The following is a 16444-nucleotide window of genomic DNA, read 5'->3' on the forward strand; positions in this document are numbered from 1 at the left end:
CTCAAAGCAGCAGAGACTTATTCGTAGAAGTTGCTTCAACACACGAGTCAAACAAGACAGTCAGGATGCGGCAGCCCAGATGAAGTTAAAGCAAATTAAATGCAAATAATGAAACTAGATTCATGTGGTTTAACCCTTTTCCTCTCTTATCTTTGTGACACCGCTGTGATGGCTGATAAGAAAACAGGGGGTCAAAGTGTCAAGAAAACAGAGGTTGTTTCCTTTGCATTGACGACAAAAAGCAACATGTCCCAGGTTTCTCGTGGCTTAGCCCAAGCCAGATGGTGGCTTAACTTTGTTTCAGGTGGGACTGAGAGGTGTTGGCTGCAAGGGGGGGGGTGACACCTTCACAACAATGTATCACACCCATCAGCATCATTCAAAGCCCGGACACCTCATTTATCCTGGATGCTCTGCTTTTCTGCGTTGAGCAAAAGACTATGTATCATTTATTCTACTACAGGAAGTCTATGCAAAAACTTATCAATAATGGTTAGTTCACATCCCCAACTTATCTGCTGGGACTGGAAAAGGTGCCACCTCTACAAGCAACCCACTGACCATACAGTTTACTGCGTTCTGGCTATTGCATTATGGGGCTCAGTGCCCAGGCTTCATATTGAGAAATAAATACAAGGTCCCAGACTTGAAATTCAAGCTGCTGGAGTTTAAGGATGTAAAGATGTTGAAAGAGAAACAGTCAGGTTTGGGGAGGGCGGGCTTTTTGAGGCAGTTGATTAGATTAACCGATAAACTGTGAGTTCCCAAAAGCAACTGCTAAAGGCTACAAGGACCAAAAAAAACCCGATGAACTACGTATGACCTTGAAGTCCTTTAAGAAGAAGATGAATGAAAGATGGATATAAGAACTGAATTGCTACTTGTCGTAGATAGTAACCATTACGGATACAATAGAAATTCTTGTGGCACTTAACCTTTTCCCTCATCTTTACCACTGCTATTTCATGTCTCAGATAATCCATAAAAGTACAGCAAACTCAAAGCATTTTTTCCCAGTTTCTCCTTTTTTTTCTTTTTTTTTTTTTTAATTTAGATTATTTAAAATGACCTGTCCAAGAACTTGTCTTTTTTCCAGCTGTGTGGGTTGGTCTACCAAAGATATTGCTTTGTCTTGCTGATATTGAGTGAACTGATCTCCATCACCAGCAGTATCAGACACTGGAGGGGCCGTGGGATACACTACAGTTCCAATGACCAAACCACTGACCGAAGAAGACGTTTTCTCCCATCTTCCAAAGTCTTCAGAACTATCTGGAAACCTCCATTCCAATCACAAATACAATTTTGGGCTCTAGGTGCATGGTCTAGCTGGGGTTCTGCTCACAGGCAGATCCCAAAGCACTGCAGCAATGAACCACTATCAGCTTTGTCACTACTTCATTACCCACGCAACCATCAAACCTGTGCATCTAGAGGCCAAAATTATTATTTTCCCTAAAAAATAGAAATCCCTTCTGTGAAAAGGACCAGAGGCAAACCACAGACCACCAGCAGCAGTCTCTCACCTTCTGTTTTACATAGGAGGGCAAATTTGCCCTGGCTGACACACACAGACCCACAAACACACCTGGGTACAAGCCGCTGATCCACTCACACACACAGAAAGCAAACCCCCCCCAAGCCTAAAGGTGTTTTACTGTGCTTCTCCCAACAAGGAAACTGGAGTTTTCTTATGTTACATTTTTTGAATATTTGAGCATCACGTAAATACTACAATGCTGCATAAATAGGAGAGGCAAATCTATAAACTAATGGCTCTAATCCTTAAATCACAGTTTCACAGTATGTTTGGGATTGGAAGGGACCTCAAAAGATCACCTAGTCCAATCCCCCTGGCTGGAGCAGGAACACCTAGGTGAGGTCGCACAGGAACATGTCCAGGTGGGTTTTAAATGTCTCCAGAGAAGGAGACCCTACAACCTCTGAGCACATCTTGGGCTGAATTCTTTTGTCTTGGTCACCTGGATGGTGGAGGATATCCACTCTGACATCTAACTTCAGTTTCTGTATTAAGGGTCTGCATAATGCTTCTTATAAAGTCTGTGAAACCTTTTTAAGGAAATTTAGAGACTAAATTCCTGTTCTAGGAATGAGTTAGACACTGTCCCCAGCCCTGAGCTCACTGGGGTCATCTGGCAGGTGAGAAGTCATGAGCTGGGAGGCAATGACATTCAAGACTCTGCTTCTCATTATCATCTTTGCAGAAAACACTCTGTTTATTACTGTCTGCAAAAGTAAAACCAGCAGGATACGATTCTACCATTTATTATGTGAAGAAAGTTATTCCTTTCTCTGTCTTGCTAACAAGGTCCTCTCCTATGAGGACAGGTTGAGAGAGTTGGGGTTGTTCAGCCTGGAGAAGAGAAGGCTCCAGGGAGACCTTATTGTGGCCTTTCAGTACTTAAAAGGGGCCTGTAAGAAAGATGGGGACAGACTTTTTAGCAGGGTCTGTTGTGACAAGACAAGGGGTGATTGTTTTAAATGAAAGGAGGGGAGATTCAGGCCAGACATGAGGAAGAAGTTTTTTACACTGAGGGTGGTGAAACACTGTCCCAGGTTGCCCAGAGAGGTGGTGGATGAACCATCCCTGGAGACATCCCAGGCCAGGCTGGACAGGGCTCTGAGCAACCTGAGCTGGTGAAGATGTCCCTGCTCATGGCAGGGGTGGCACTGGATGAGCTTTGAAGTTCCCTGCCAACCCAAGCTATTCTATGATTCTATGATTTTAAACCTTTATTGTGATTCCAAAGAGGGCAAAGTAGAATGAACAACTATAGCATCTGTGGCAGGAAGTAAGTTCCCCACACACCAACCCCTCTGTTCTTTTAAGCTGGGATTGGTATTGACTTGTTAAGTACAAATGTGCTTAATGGCAAGGTATTGATGTTTTCCAGAAAAATGCCATCACAGCCTTTCAATTTTTTTGAAATTTGCCTTGTCACAAATATTAACAAATGGGTACATATTTTACTAAGAAATAATGATTTCTTAACAACAGCTGTAAAGCAGCCAAAAACTTTTGGAAGAAAAACAACTGTATTTTAAGCTAAAAGAAGCAACTAAACAACAGTTTTCTCAAATAAACCAGGAACTGCAGGATTCATAGTAAGATCAGCTCCCCTGTCCCATATGTATTTTTAACCATTTCTGATAATATTTCAAAAGCCACCCTTGACTTAACAAGGTGGTAAATACAGAAGCTAATTCATATTCATATTCACATTCACATTCAATATTTTCACTAATGCTTATCTAAAGCATTACACAACTTTATTAAGTGCCCATCAGTTCTGGCCACATGAGAAGAGACTGAGCTTAAGAAAGCATTTTCAAAAATGAACTATTTCTCATTCTGTGAGACAGTTGAAAATTTGATTTCCCCCTTTCTCATACTGCATGTGGGTGTGGGTGCGTTTCAGGGCTTCATATCTTCCGTCTTTGAGGTTCAATTTCTTATTTGCTGTTGTTCTGGCAAAGTAACACTACGCAAATGACTTTGACATTTCATTTCCAAGGCCTGAGGTCTGTGGTCATTCTCATCTCTAGCAGAAGACCTTTGCAAATTCAGTGTTATCCTTTTCTCTGTCAGGTGCACATTTTCTTGGGTCTTGAGTGGCACTTCAAAGGGCACCAGCCAAGCTGCTGTAATTTTCCCTCATTTTGGTCCACAACGCCAGTATGGGGCTGAAAGGACACAACGAGATGGGAGAAGCCCTGTGTGCCCCAGTGATGGGCTTGGGCTACACACCTACGAAAGTGATAGATCCTCCGTGCAGCTCATATAAATTCTCATGGGTCAGAAAGGTTTTATAATTAGAATACTTCGACATGGCAGTAACTGAAAAGCCAAGGGGCCAACAGTGACATTAAGCACGGCAGCAACTTCAGCAAGTCTACACGTCCCCAAAGCACAAATTCGATCTTAGTTTTGCTTTTTGATAGAAAGAGTGAGTCAAAAGCCAGATGTGAACACCGAGCCTGGATGTCCGAAACCTTCTGGGGGAGCTGGAACAGGGGGTGCCTTCAGGGCCCTACTGCTTCCAGAGGAAAGCCAGGATTTGGGCTTGAGGATTTGCCTTTGAGAGGACTTTTGTTTATGGGATGTATTCATTTATTCATCTTCATCAGGGTTTCACTCTCAACCACACCGGGATGGGTGTGAGCTCCCAGAAACTGGATTGAACAGACTCAGGGAGGTGCCATCTCCTCTGAACCATGATCTGCTCAAGTACCAGTGGTTTGTGTTTTCCTGTCTCTAGGCTGTCATGCAGCAGATGACCTAAATTATCTCTGTTTTTTCTTTTCTCCAGATGGTGAGGTCTGATAGGGGCAGGTGCGTCTGAGCAGCTGATTGCCCAGCACAGGGCAGGCACCCTCAGCCACAAGCAGAGCATCCTCTTCCCATCCTTCATCACAGGTGCTGCCGACAGAGCGGGCGCAGGGTCTGTCCCTCTGTGCCACACACACCCCTGGATGAGTAAATCCAAGAGATAATAACGAGATAATGCTGCAGTTCATCAGCACCTTATCTGTTCGTATTTTCTGTCATAAAGGAGTTAGTTAGCTGCTCTGGGCCAGAAGCCCACAACAAATAAAATGCTAGGACTAATCATAGAATCATAGAATCATTTTGGTTGGAAGAGACCCTCAAGATCATTGAGTTCAACCATTTACCAAACACTGGCAGTAAACTACGTCCCTAAGAACCTCATCTACACGTCTTTTAAATCCCCCCATGGATGGTGACTCCACCACTGCTCTGGGCAGCCTGTTTCAACATCCGAAAATCCTTTCCATGAAGAAATCTTTCCTAATATCCAAACTAAACCTCCCCTGGTGCAACTTGAGGCCATTTCCTCTTGTCCTATCACTTGTTATTTGGGAGAAGAGACCAACACCCTCCATGCTACAACCTCCTTTCAGGTAGTCGCAGACAGTGAGAAGGTCTCCCCTCAGCCTCCTTTTCTCCAGGCTGAACAGCCCCAGGTCCCTCAGCTGCTCCTCATCACACGTGCTCCTGACCCTTCAACAGCTTCATTGTCCTTCTCTGAACTCTCTTCAGCACCTCAAGGTCTTTCTTGTTGTGAGGGGCACAAAACTGACCCCAGGATTCAAGGTGCAGCCTCATCAGTGCTGAGTACAGGGGGACAATGTGACTCTCCCCCCAAAAGTATCTTTTATAAATAAATGCAGTGCACAGAAAACAAACAAACAAACAAAAAGTCCATGTAGCCTTTTAAACGGAGCAACCAAAATGAGCTCCTAATTGGAAATGTTAGGAAAACAGCATTTGGGGGGGATCCTCTTGGTCAGGCAGAGACGGGGAGGTTTGAAACGGCACATACAAAACCTTCCCTTGCTGGCAAGGAAAAGGGTTGCACAAGTTCTCTGTAAACATCTTTATCTGCAATCGTTAGCCATCAATCCTAAACACTGGGTGAGTTCCCCCCATCATTTCACAATGGCTTTTTTTCTGATTTCTAAGAACTGTTTTCAGGGACTGCCATTCAGCATACAAGAAAAAATGTGTGAACATGATGCACAGTCAGTTCCTTTTTCTCTTGGACATTGCCCCATTACAGAAATACAAAAAAATTACGTCACCGTGTACCCTACTTTTCTCTAATACTTTCCATCCAATACCTATAAGCACATTACAAACATGAGTGATTTTACTGTGAGTTCAAAGATCCCTGCCTGGAGGGAATTGCAGTTTCTGTGCTGAACATGAGGAAAAGATGATTGAAGGGGTGGTGTGAGGAGGGTAAGAGGCATCTTTCTTAATGCCCAGTACAATGCCTTATAAAACAACAATATTGTCTCTATCTAGTAGTTTGAATTAATCTCTTCCAGACAAATGAAACAGACTAAGGAAAGAAAACGGAGAAGGAGAAAGTATAAAAAAAGATGGAACAAAGATGCCATTTTAAATCACTGGCCCCAACTCAGCATGTAACCGTTTTCTATGGCAAAGAGCATGTCAAACAAATTCCTTGACTGGTACTTTCTACAGCTCCATGAAAGACAAAGGCTGTGGAATTTGCAGTTTTTTAAAGTACAGGGGGAAATCCCCACCAGCACAGCTCCAAACCCCTGAGTGGTGCAGGAATCGCCACTCAACACACAGTGACCCATCAGCATAGGGACAGAAGCACAAACTGGATTTTCAGTCCCGACTTTGAGATCTATCTGCCAAACAAGAGTTGCAAAGAGATTTATCTGGAGATTTATCTTTTTTTTTTTTTTTTTTTTTTGGCTTATTGTCCTGGTGTATGTATCTTAACAGAAATCAGCTGTACTCCTTCTCACTTACACAGTGTTTGCAGAAGAGACTTTAGCATCTGGCCTGGCTATTATTAAAAGATGAGAACATTCTGCTCTGTTAGGAGAACACCACTACTGGCAATAAAAAGACAAAGATCCTTTGCATCCAGGTTTCCTGAGATCTGTCTGGATACTTTTTTTTTTCCCTTCCACCATGGCCTTTCCTTCCTATTTCCTGACATTCACTGACTGGCCTCGCGCACCCCGGAGCAGGGATAAAAACTGTGCTTTCCTAGAAGAAGTTCTCTCACAGCATTCAGATGCAGCAGCATCATTTTCAGCTACTAAGGGCTTCTTCTTCCCAACAGCGGAAATGAAAAAGTAAACAAGCTGTGGGGTGAGGGGCTGCCTTGGTGTTTAGGCTTTGACTTTTTAATAGTGTTCTATAGTACCAGGTGGAGGAATACAAATGAAGGAGTGGACAGGAGAGGTCACTGAGCACTGGACTCCTCCTATAAATGTGCAACAAGGTCTTAAACCCTTACTGCACCTTGTGTGACCAAATGCACAGGCAAAAAAAACCCAAACCCAAGCCCAAACCTAAACCGAAACCCAGAGACTGGGGAAATGTCACCAATTGCACTTTGGGAGGTTGGGGATGGATGTGAGGAGACATGTGGGGATGGGATGCTCTCCTGAAGTCCCAGTTCCATCTCCACACTCAGGAGACACCACGACTTGCTTGGCACAGCACACTGGATGGGGCCGGTCCTGTGTCAAGCCTCCCTTGGACCAGAAGACCTACAGAGACCCCTTCCAACCACCATTTTGACCCTTCATTGATAACATCCACATTTATGGGTTGAAAAATGCCGGAGTCCAAAAACACAAAGCTATTAATAGACTTCAGCTGATCTCTCTGGGCGCAATCACCATCTGAAATTGGCCTTGCAGTGAGCATTAATCACTGGCAAGTTGCTGCGGCATATCAACTTTAACATGGGTTGTTTGCTTTTCTCTAAGTGTTGGGACATCCCGCGAACTCCAGCTGCTCATCCCAAGTGAGCTGCCGGGAGGGAGCGGCCAAGGGCTTCACGGGTTGCAATGATCTCTGCTTCTCTTCCTGCCCCACCACAAATCCCGAGTAAATCTGTCGAGACAGCACAACTTGGCCTTCACTCAACATTGTTTTTTGACCAGATCAGCAGTGTGGAAACTGGGTCAATTTTTTCTAAACATGTGGTTTAGAAATGTGCCGTTTCAAAGGACGCTATCCAATGGTGTGAGGCGAAACATTAGATTCGTAGTAAAAAGAGCTAAACAACAACAACAACAACAGCAAAAGTTCAAAGCTCTCTTTAAACACCAAGTCCATGGGACACTCTGGCAAAGAAGGAAAATAGTAAATCCCCTCTTCCATATTTAGGGAAACTGCAGCATAAAACAAGGAGTCCAAAGCTTCCTGGAGAATCAGGGATTATGCTGAAATTTCCAAGCTACAGAACAAAAACTAATTTATCTCATCTTTACAAGTTCTTACAACTGTAACTATTGAGATTTTATTTTATTCTTTCACCTGAACTGCAGTAGGGAAATTCAAGTCCACTTTTTATGTCAGTAATGGAGCTGACATTAGAAATGCAGCCTGCATCTGCCCTAAGTAATATACGCAATTAATCTGCATGAAAGTAGCAGCACAGGCCTGATATTTTCAATTTTAAATTAAGTCGTAGGTCCCAAGATGTTTTGCTTGCACTGCATCAGATCACCAGATGCTTCTGGAAGTTGAGGCTTTACTCTTTTTGTATGTCATGGGCTTAGTTGTTCATGGAGTCAATGGCTTTCTGTTCCCAGAGCGGTAGAGAGCTGCCGATGTCCCCCCCCTCCAAAGACATATATGTATCACAAAGAGACCCCATTGGAACGGCTCCATAGATCCCAGAATAATATTGCACTGATAGGTAGATCTGCAGGGAAAATATTATAACTACAGAAGCCAAAGACGGCCTTTCTGAATGCCTTTTATTTTTTGCTTTAATCTTGTGCTAAAGGTTTTCTTCAAGATGCTGAGTAGATAGATATGCTCAACCTGCTCCCAGTATCTTATCCACCATGGTCAACCCCATCACCTATCCACAGATTATGGGTTTCTAGTGGATTTACTCATCATTTTAAACCACCCAACAAATATTTCTGGTGAATAACACTCTGGGCTGTTCTCTGCGAGCGTTCAGCCAAGTGGCAAGTACTTGAGCCACAAAGCTGGTCACCCACACCGCACTATGTCCTCTCCTACACAGATATATGGTCTAGTGTGACCCATCCAAGTCCTGTGACATGTAGAGGATTGGCGATGTGCGAGTGGCAGCCCAGGGGAAGGATTTCCCCTCAAAATACCAATTCATTTCCTCCTGACCACACAGAAGGTAACTGGACAGTGCATATCGATTGTTGAATATATAACTGAGATTATTTCCTCCTCTTCCCCAGTAAACAGGCTGATGAATTTTTTATTTGGTGCCAGCACAGGGTTTGGTGCTGAACCACGAAGTCAAACCCTGCTCCACCTCTCCCCTACCTCTCTCCAGGAGCTTGTTTTAGGCACAAAAGAGGCTAATTTGGGCCTGTGGCTGCCAACACGTGGCTTCTCTAAGCCCCTCCAGTGTTGCTCGCATCCACAGGAAATTAAAATTTAAAATCAAGGACAACAGGGAGAGGCAGCAGAGATGCTGCCCACCTTGTGCACGCTGTGTAGGACCAGCAAAGGCTCCAGAGAGCCAGAGTTGACATTCAACCCTCACAACCCACAAGCAAGAGGATATTTACCGACGCCAAAAGGTGGGGACAAGAATGGTCACCACCCCTTGTAGGAAGCACCTTTACATATTATCTCCTAGAATGACTTTAAGTTTGATCTCCCACCACTGCTCCCTATGTCTGTATCAGGCTGTCATCCACATTGACCAGCGGTGGTCATTTTGCCTCAAGAATGGTTGGTTTCTGACCAAGGCAAGAGAATGAGAGTGACCTTCTCAAGCTGCAAAAGTGTAAATGAATGAATCAAAAGCAACAACCCCAGAATGGTGTACGAGGGGAAAACACACGGGAATTGCTGTACTGGATCAAGGTGACGGTTTGGCTCTTCCAACCCTTGTGCTGACCATGTCTGCCATAGATATCCCAGAGAAATGTGCCAGAAACCAGCAAAAGATGGAGAGATCACTGTAACTCCTCAATAACCTACCTATGTAAGAATCTAATTCTATCAAACCTCTTCATTCAGACTGGGTTTAGCTGAATATGTGTTATCGGTACAGTCACACAAGCAGTTTTTAGCTTAAACAAGCTGTAGCTTCTAGCCTGACCCACAGGGCTATGGGATAATTTGAGCTGGAGGGGACCATGGAGGTGCCCAGCCCAGCCTCCTGCTCCAGCAGCCTCAGCTCCAGGCTTTACTCAGTAAATGGGTAAAGCTGAAGGGGACTGTAGGACCTGTAAACCTCCAAGAACAGGGGTGTCACAACAGCCCTTGGCCCATGTTCCAACTCTCAACCATACAAAACAGTGAAAAAAATGGTTACTTCCATTTATGAGCACCTGGGTTAAGTGACCATGAAAGCAAGAATATAATGAGCATCCCTCTGTGCTCTGACTAGCTGAGATGCGTTAAACTTTGTGCTGGAGGGCAGCAGAAAGTCTTAGCACTGATGTTCATAGCAGAAGTCCCGCCCCAGATGATTTATATAGCAATATACCAGAGAGCATTGAGTGGCTTGCTTGGTTCCTCAGTCTTGGATAAAGCTTTCCTAAAATCAGGACTCAGATTATGGGCTGGAATGAAAGTACCCTTGAAAACCCCCCAAGATTATCTCAGTTTTCAATCACCACACAAGAAGTGTGTAGGTCCATGGTAAAGCCAACAGAGCTCACAAAATCAGTTATTAGTGACATTCAAACTTCAGAGTCAAACATTTCTTGAAATGAGCAGAGCCTCACACCTCTCTGTGCTACCATTTCTGTTTTACAGACTCAAGGAATAGCTAGAAAGGAGAAGGACTTACTATGAAACCAGGCACAAGCTTGCAAACAACTCCTGTCCTCTCTCCTGCAGACAGCCTTGGGTGAACTTAACCTCACCTTCATTAGCTGCTTCCCCTCCTACCCCTAACACCACACTGGAGGAAAAATAGCCTCCTCCCCCAGTCTCCTCCCTATCCATAGATCTTTTGCTGCTTGGAAACAATTCTCGCCTCAGGCCATGCAAATCACCAGATTATCTGTAACTGCATTCCTCAGGTCTGACCAGGAAGAGGTGGGGACAACACAACCCCCATCCTGAAAAAGTGCCATAAACCCAAATCCCTCCCACCGGTTTGGAAATCTGTCCCAGCTTTTCCTATATTTAGAGTTCTGCTCACAGCGTCCCAGCACCAGAATGTCCTTGCCAATGGCAGTCCTTAGGTTTCAGAGTCAACGATCTAGCAAGATGAATGGAGCGGTGTGCACTCCTCTAAGAAACACAGGTTCTGATATTTTGCAGACTCGGCAACATTTGAGATCCCATCTAGAAGGTGTCCTTTATCACTCACAGGCCTGGAAACTTGCTTGTTATATTTACTGAAAACTTAGGCACTGCAGAAACTGATGGAGCCACCACAGAAGGGCCAGTCCTACCATGTACTTACTTAACCCAGCCCTGCCTGGTGTGTGGTTAAGAGAGGAGACAGCAGAAGAAAAAGAAGCGTAGAAGAACATTAACAAAAAAAAAAGCCATTTTATTGAAAATGAAATTCAAACTTCAAATTAATATTACAATCATGAGAAAATGCCAAACAATTCAATTTACAGTTGCAACATACAATACAAATAGTCCCTTTGAAGTTGAAGTAAACTGATCCACAATCATCATCTGTGGCATAAAGCAGAGTGTGTTTGTACAATATGTGCATGAAAAGCAAATCTTGGGTGACAGCATTTGAAAAAATAAAAAATTAAAGCTTGTATTTACACAAAATGCTACAAATATTTTGTTCCAGCGGAAATTCAAGACTGGTAAAGCATATTTAACAACAAAAAAAAAAATCGGAATGTCGCTCATATTACCTAAAACAAAAGTTACTGTAAAAGTATGGTTTTGGCTGATATACTTAAAAAGTACTGCATTTAGGAAAAAAAAAAAAAAAAGGCAAAGAATTATCTGTAAACATGGAAGTAAACAAACATCTAAAAAAGTTCTCAGAAAATGTTAAAATGAAATGCATTCTATTTAAAAACAACAAGAAACTCAGGGGTTCAGAGAATGGGGCTTCTTGGAGCTCATGGCTGATCCAGGTTTTAATTATTGCTTTTGCTGATGGCTCGTTGGCCGCGAGCAGCCCAGCGCGGGCTGAGCTTTGCTTTGCCAAGTGTGAAAGTGCAAAATTTTCCCCGCTTGAGATGGTACCTGTGTAAACCGATAAATCTGCGCTCAGGGGAATGCTGGCAAAACAAGGAAGTTCAATGCTAAGGAAGACACAGCCGCTAGGCTTTTAAAAGAAACGATAAACGCCACGCGAATGATGCTGTGGGTTAAATAATTTGCTCTACTCATCCGTCCCGACCCGCTGACCCCGATCTGGTTACCCTTAGGAGGAGGGAGAGGAGGATTTTAATCCTCTGTTTGGCAAAAGCGACATTGTGCCTGTTGTGCTGGAAGTAAATCTTTGGTAGGATAAGCTGGAAAGTAAAAAAAAGGCCATTTTTTTAATGTGTAAATCTATGACTGGTGCCAAAGATTGCCACTCACCCCAGCGAAGGGCTGTCGTACCTTTGAGAAAACTCCTTTCTATCCATGCTAAGTACCTCGCAAAACGTCAAACAATCAGATATGATGAACCACATAGCACTGGTTGGCTTTGTTTTTGTTTATTTTTGGTCTGAAAACCTGATTCAAGAGCATTTCCAAGAGAACTTGGAAGCATTGATGAGCAATTCTGCCTCTGCTTGTACAACTCCCTCGGTGACCAGCCTGACATACCGGGGGAGACTTTCCAAAGGCACCTCGAGGGTTCAGGAGCACGGGGATCTACTGAAAGTCAAGGGCTTGGTGCTCCTCTGTCCATAGGTTCTTAGAAAATCCTTTCCTTCCTATCTCAAGGAGGCAGAACCAGACATCTGCCCACCCGGCCAGGGACACCAGGGACACGAATCGGTCACACACACCTCAACGGGGAGCAGAAAACATTCCCAACGTCTGTCCCTAACGGTCCACTTGAAAAACCCACGGGGACACAAACAAGAGTCCTGTCGGTACTGAGCAAAACAAAAGTCTGGTCTGTGCTGGATTTATCCAGAAACAAAAAACCAAGTGCTTGAATTTTACAACAAAGTCTTAAAAAAAAAAAAAATCTGGGTTGCTGCCTGCAGCCACTCTTAACAACATTTCAACACAAAAGCACCCTAAAAATTACTTAATATGCATACAGTAAACCTTAAAAAGCCCTTCTCAGCAATAACAAATAATGTACAAATATAGTACCTTTTATTAAATAGGAAACAGCTTGCACTGGCAGTACATCTTTTTCTCTTGCTTACTAAACAAAAAACAAAACTGAAATGTGTAACCAGACACTGGCTTTTTAAGTGCTGCTGAGACTAACAAACTTATTTTACAGTTACAAATAAATGGACAGTGGTATGCTTCAAGCTACCACAAACCAACAATAAATAGAATCAATTACAGCTTCCATCTTTGAAGGAAAACTAAGTATTAGGAAAAAAAAAAGTGTCTTACTTATACTTTAAGCATACTTGGTATACACCTTTAGAAGGCAAAGACTTTATTTTTTATTATTTTTTTAAGAGCACGTCATCATGCAAATCGGAGGGATGTACAATGCTAATGTCAACTCGTTTAACAGCTTCGCTGTTAACGAGCGGCGATGGTGTTGTCCGGCTCTGTGTGGCTGTGCCCACTGTTGATTTATTGCCATACTTTGGAGGGAGCCAAAATACACCCCAGGAGGCGCCAGCAGTCCCCCAAGGAGGCTGGGAAGGGTCAGCAAATCCCATCAGCACATGCCAAACACCCCATTAAGCCAGGCTTAACATCACCCTCTCGGGAATGGAGTGGGGAGGGCAGATCAGCATCCAGCCAATGCTGCGTCTCCTTCCCGTTCGCCATAGCAGCCCTGGGCTGGGCAAAATTTACCCCAAATTTGGCAGCAGGCAGGTTGATAAAGGATTTTGGGTGCAATTTGCTCTCCCTGGGAGAGCCCAGGGTGGTTTTTAAGGTGATTTTTTTACCTTCCACATTTGCAGAAGTGGGTATCGCTGCCCTTGGGCTCATCCCTCTAACATGGCAACAGCCACACCGGCTTCCAAGTCAACACGGCATCCTTACGGCTCTCGCATTTAATGCTAACGGGCACTGAGGAGTCGCTACCAGGCAGTTTCTGTCTCAAATTTTGAACCTTTTGATTCCATCGAGTGGGCTGGAATTGCAAGGACGGGGAAAAAAGTTTCAACAGTTCTCCCCTAATCCCATTTCTGAGATCTTTAAGGATTCATTATTTGTACAATACGGGCTTTGAAACAGCTTTGATTTTAATTTCAGGCGGGGAAAAAAAAATACATACTGTCAAAAGTCAAATAATGCTGTTGAAACAGAACATTTTAAATGTGAATATTTTCAGGTTTTGAAGTTCTGAGCAAAATCCTGGGAGAAGAAGAAATTAGGGGAAGGGTGGGAAATGTTTTGTCCTTCCTACCATTTTTCCAGTGTCTCCACAACTACTGATTAAAAGGCAAGACTGTGTTGAAGGCAATCAGACAGCTAATAAAAATATTTTAAACACAATATTTCCTTCATAAGTTATATAAAAAGCTCCTGCATCCAAAATCATTTGATGTGGATGCATTTGGGTTGGGTTTGTCATTTTTAAGTCACATTGTAAACTGGTTCACACTGGAACTGCTTTTCAGAGTTGAGTAAAGGCTTGAGGTTTACACCACTGCAGAAATGTAATAAGTAAAAACAAAACAAAAACCACTTTTAGAGACCGAAGTCAATATATCATTACATTAAGAAACGTTTAAAGGGTCCAAATGTCATTAAATAATTATAAATATTCTTTTAAAGTTATATGATGATTCACGTTAGCAAAGAACCTCAAATTTTACACATTTATAATTTAAAAAACAAAATAAAAAAGAACATAGCCGAACACAAATACTATGTATACCATTTTGGCTCTAGTAATATATATTGCCATTTTCATATTTTGCATAAGTAATAACATTTTACTTTTTGTTTTTAAAGGTTTTGGTGGTTATTTTTGTTTTTTTGGTTAATCGAAGGCAAAATGAACAGATACAAAAGCAAAAAGGAAACCCCAGGGTTGTCTAGCCTAACTTGAACACTTGCTCTCTTTAATACCCCAAACCAAACCAAAAATAGTAATGAACACAGAGAAGTTCCAGCTGTTATCTGCAGCAAGGCTGGGACAGACGGGGTTTTTCTGGGACAGATATTTTCATTTGGATGTGTTATGGCAAAATGGAAGCAACTCAATCTTTGCTTTCCTTTTTATGTGCACCAGTACAAGCCAGTTGAATTGCACTACGGGTGTGAAGAGGGTCCCATACATTGTATGATTGCAACTGTATCTGGAGTTCACGGTTAGCGGTTTGTTAATTAAAAAATAAAAGGGAATGCAGCCTTTGCCTTGCGTCACAATGTTTCTCCTGATAGCTGGGGAGTCCATTCTCTCCTCATTGGTAAAAGTATTTACCAGTTATTACAACTCTCTAGATCAAAAGAAAACAAAACAAAACCCCAAGAAATAAAATTTTTTTAAAAAGGGGGATGATTGTAAAAAGTACATTTTAAATACAAAACAAGGTAAAATGGTTCCAAGGGGAAAAAAAAAAAAATGTGCTTTGATCCACATAATCTGAAACATGAGTTATGTATGTTGGTAACTCTTGTGTTATTTATGGCCATTATCATCCCATCTACACAGTTGCACATATCAGTAAAATATTAAAAAAAAAAAAAAAAGAACAACCAGAAAAAACAGGCACTTCGTAGTTAGTCGACTGTTTGTTTGGTTTTTTTTAGGTTTGGTTTTATTTTATTTTTGTTTGTTTGTTTGTTTGTTTTGGCTCGCAGAGGTCGGGCCCGGCTACAGAAGAAATCTCAGTACGGCCTCCAAACGGACTCATCCATTCTGCCACTAGAATTCAAGACGGTTGGGGAGCTGCTGTGGCTGCCATCCGCCTCCACCCCGTCACTCTGGGAGGGCAAGTTTGGGTTTAAGAGCGCGCTGCCGTTGGCCGCGGTGGTGCACGGAGGAAGCATCCTGGAAGGGGAACGGTCTCCCCCCGGCACCATGGGGAACTGGTACGATCCCGACGAAGTGCCATAGTAGAGATATGGAGTGCTGCTGGTCTGGAAAGGTCCACTTTGGTTTTGGGAGGAGCCGGGGTAGGGTGGTGGTAGGTAGGTGTGGTAGTGAGTGGTTGCGGACATACCCAGTGACATGCCTGAGGTGACTGGCGGTGTATAGGTAAAGGTGGCTGGATAGTGCATTCGTGGGTTGGAGAAGCGGCTCTCAGTGAGGGATGAAATGCTTGTGAACTGCCTGGGATCTGAAAATGGGCCCAGCTCTGAAGCACCTAAAAAATTATAACAAAAGACGGGGGAAAACAATTCTGTAAATACCATTCTTTTGTATCAAGTGATGATAGATTTTTTTTTTTCTAAGAAAACCCACTTCTTTTGGCCCCCAAAAGAAAAGCAGATCATATCAAATAATACATTGCAAGGAACAGAGTCACACACCCGTCTTCTACAAGTGCTGGGCCAAACTCATCCCTGATCTAACTCCACTGATACCAATGGGGAGAGCAGCATTGCCAACCTGAAGCGTTCAGAGGTCACAAGTCAGGCAGGGGAAAAAAAAAAATCTCAAAAATCAAGAGGTTGAAAAAGATTCCAAAAGAGAAAGGTGGATTTGGAGTTGATTTGCCTTTTGGTTTCTGAGCCTTACGGGTTATGTGTCTCAGGGTTTTTGCTTATAGTCTCTTGAGAAACTCAGGTCTGGTTGCACACAAAAACCGGGATTCCCACCTCAGCACATGCTGTCAGGAGCTGGGGCTTCAGGAAAAGCAGAAATTA

At 43.1% G+C, this 16444-nt stretch overlaps 1 protein-coding gene across 4 annotated transcripts in view; it reads right to left on the minus strand.

Annotated features, from left to right (window-relative positions):
• Positions 1-16444, minus strand: part of RUNX2 (RUNX family transcription factor 2) — a 228361-nt gene that overhangs the window by 57637 nt on the left and 154280 nt on the right. The window contains exon 8 of one of the 4 annotated variants that reach the window (XM_082049029.1): positions 11040-15942. The exons of the other annotated variants lie outside the window; for them this stretch is intronic. Coding sequence (XP_081905155.1) covers positions 15464-15942 — 479 coding nt within the window. The 3' untranslated portion in view covers positions 11040-15463. Of the gene's footprint in view, positions 1-11039; positions 15943-16444 lie in introns of those variants that run through there. 4 annotated transcript variants of the gene reach the window in all.

The sequence above is a fragment of the Streptopelia decaocto genome (genome assembly GCF_964273445.1).
Source record: "Streptopelia decaocto genome assembly, chromosome: 3".
In the NCBI taxonomy this organism is placed as follows: domain Eukaryota; kingdom Metazoa; phylum Chordata; class Aves; order Columbiformes; family Columbidae; genus Streptopelia; species Streptopelia decaocto.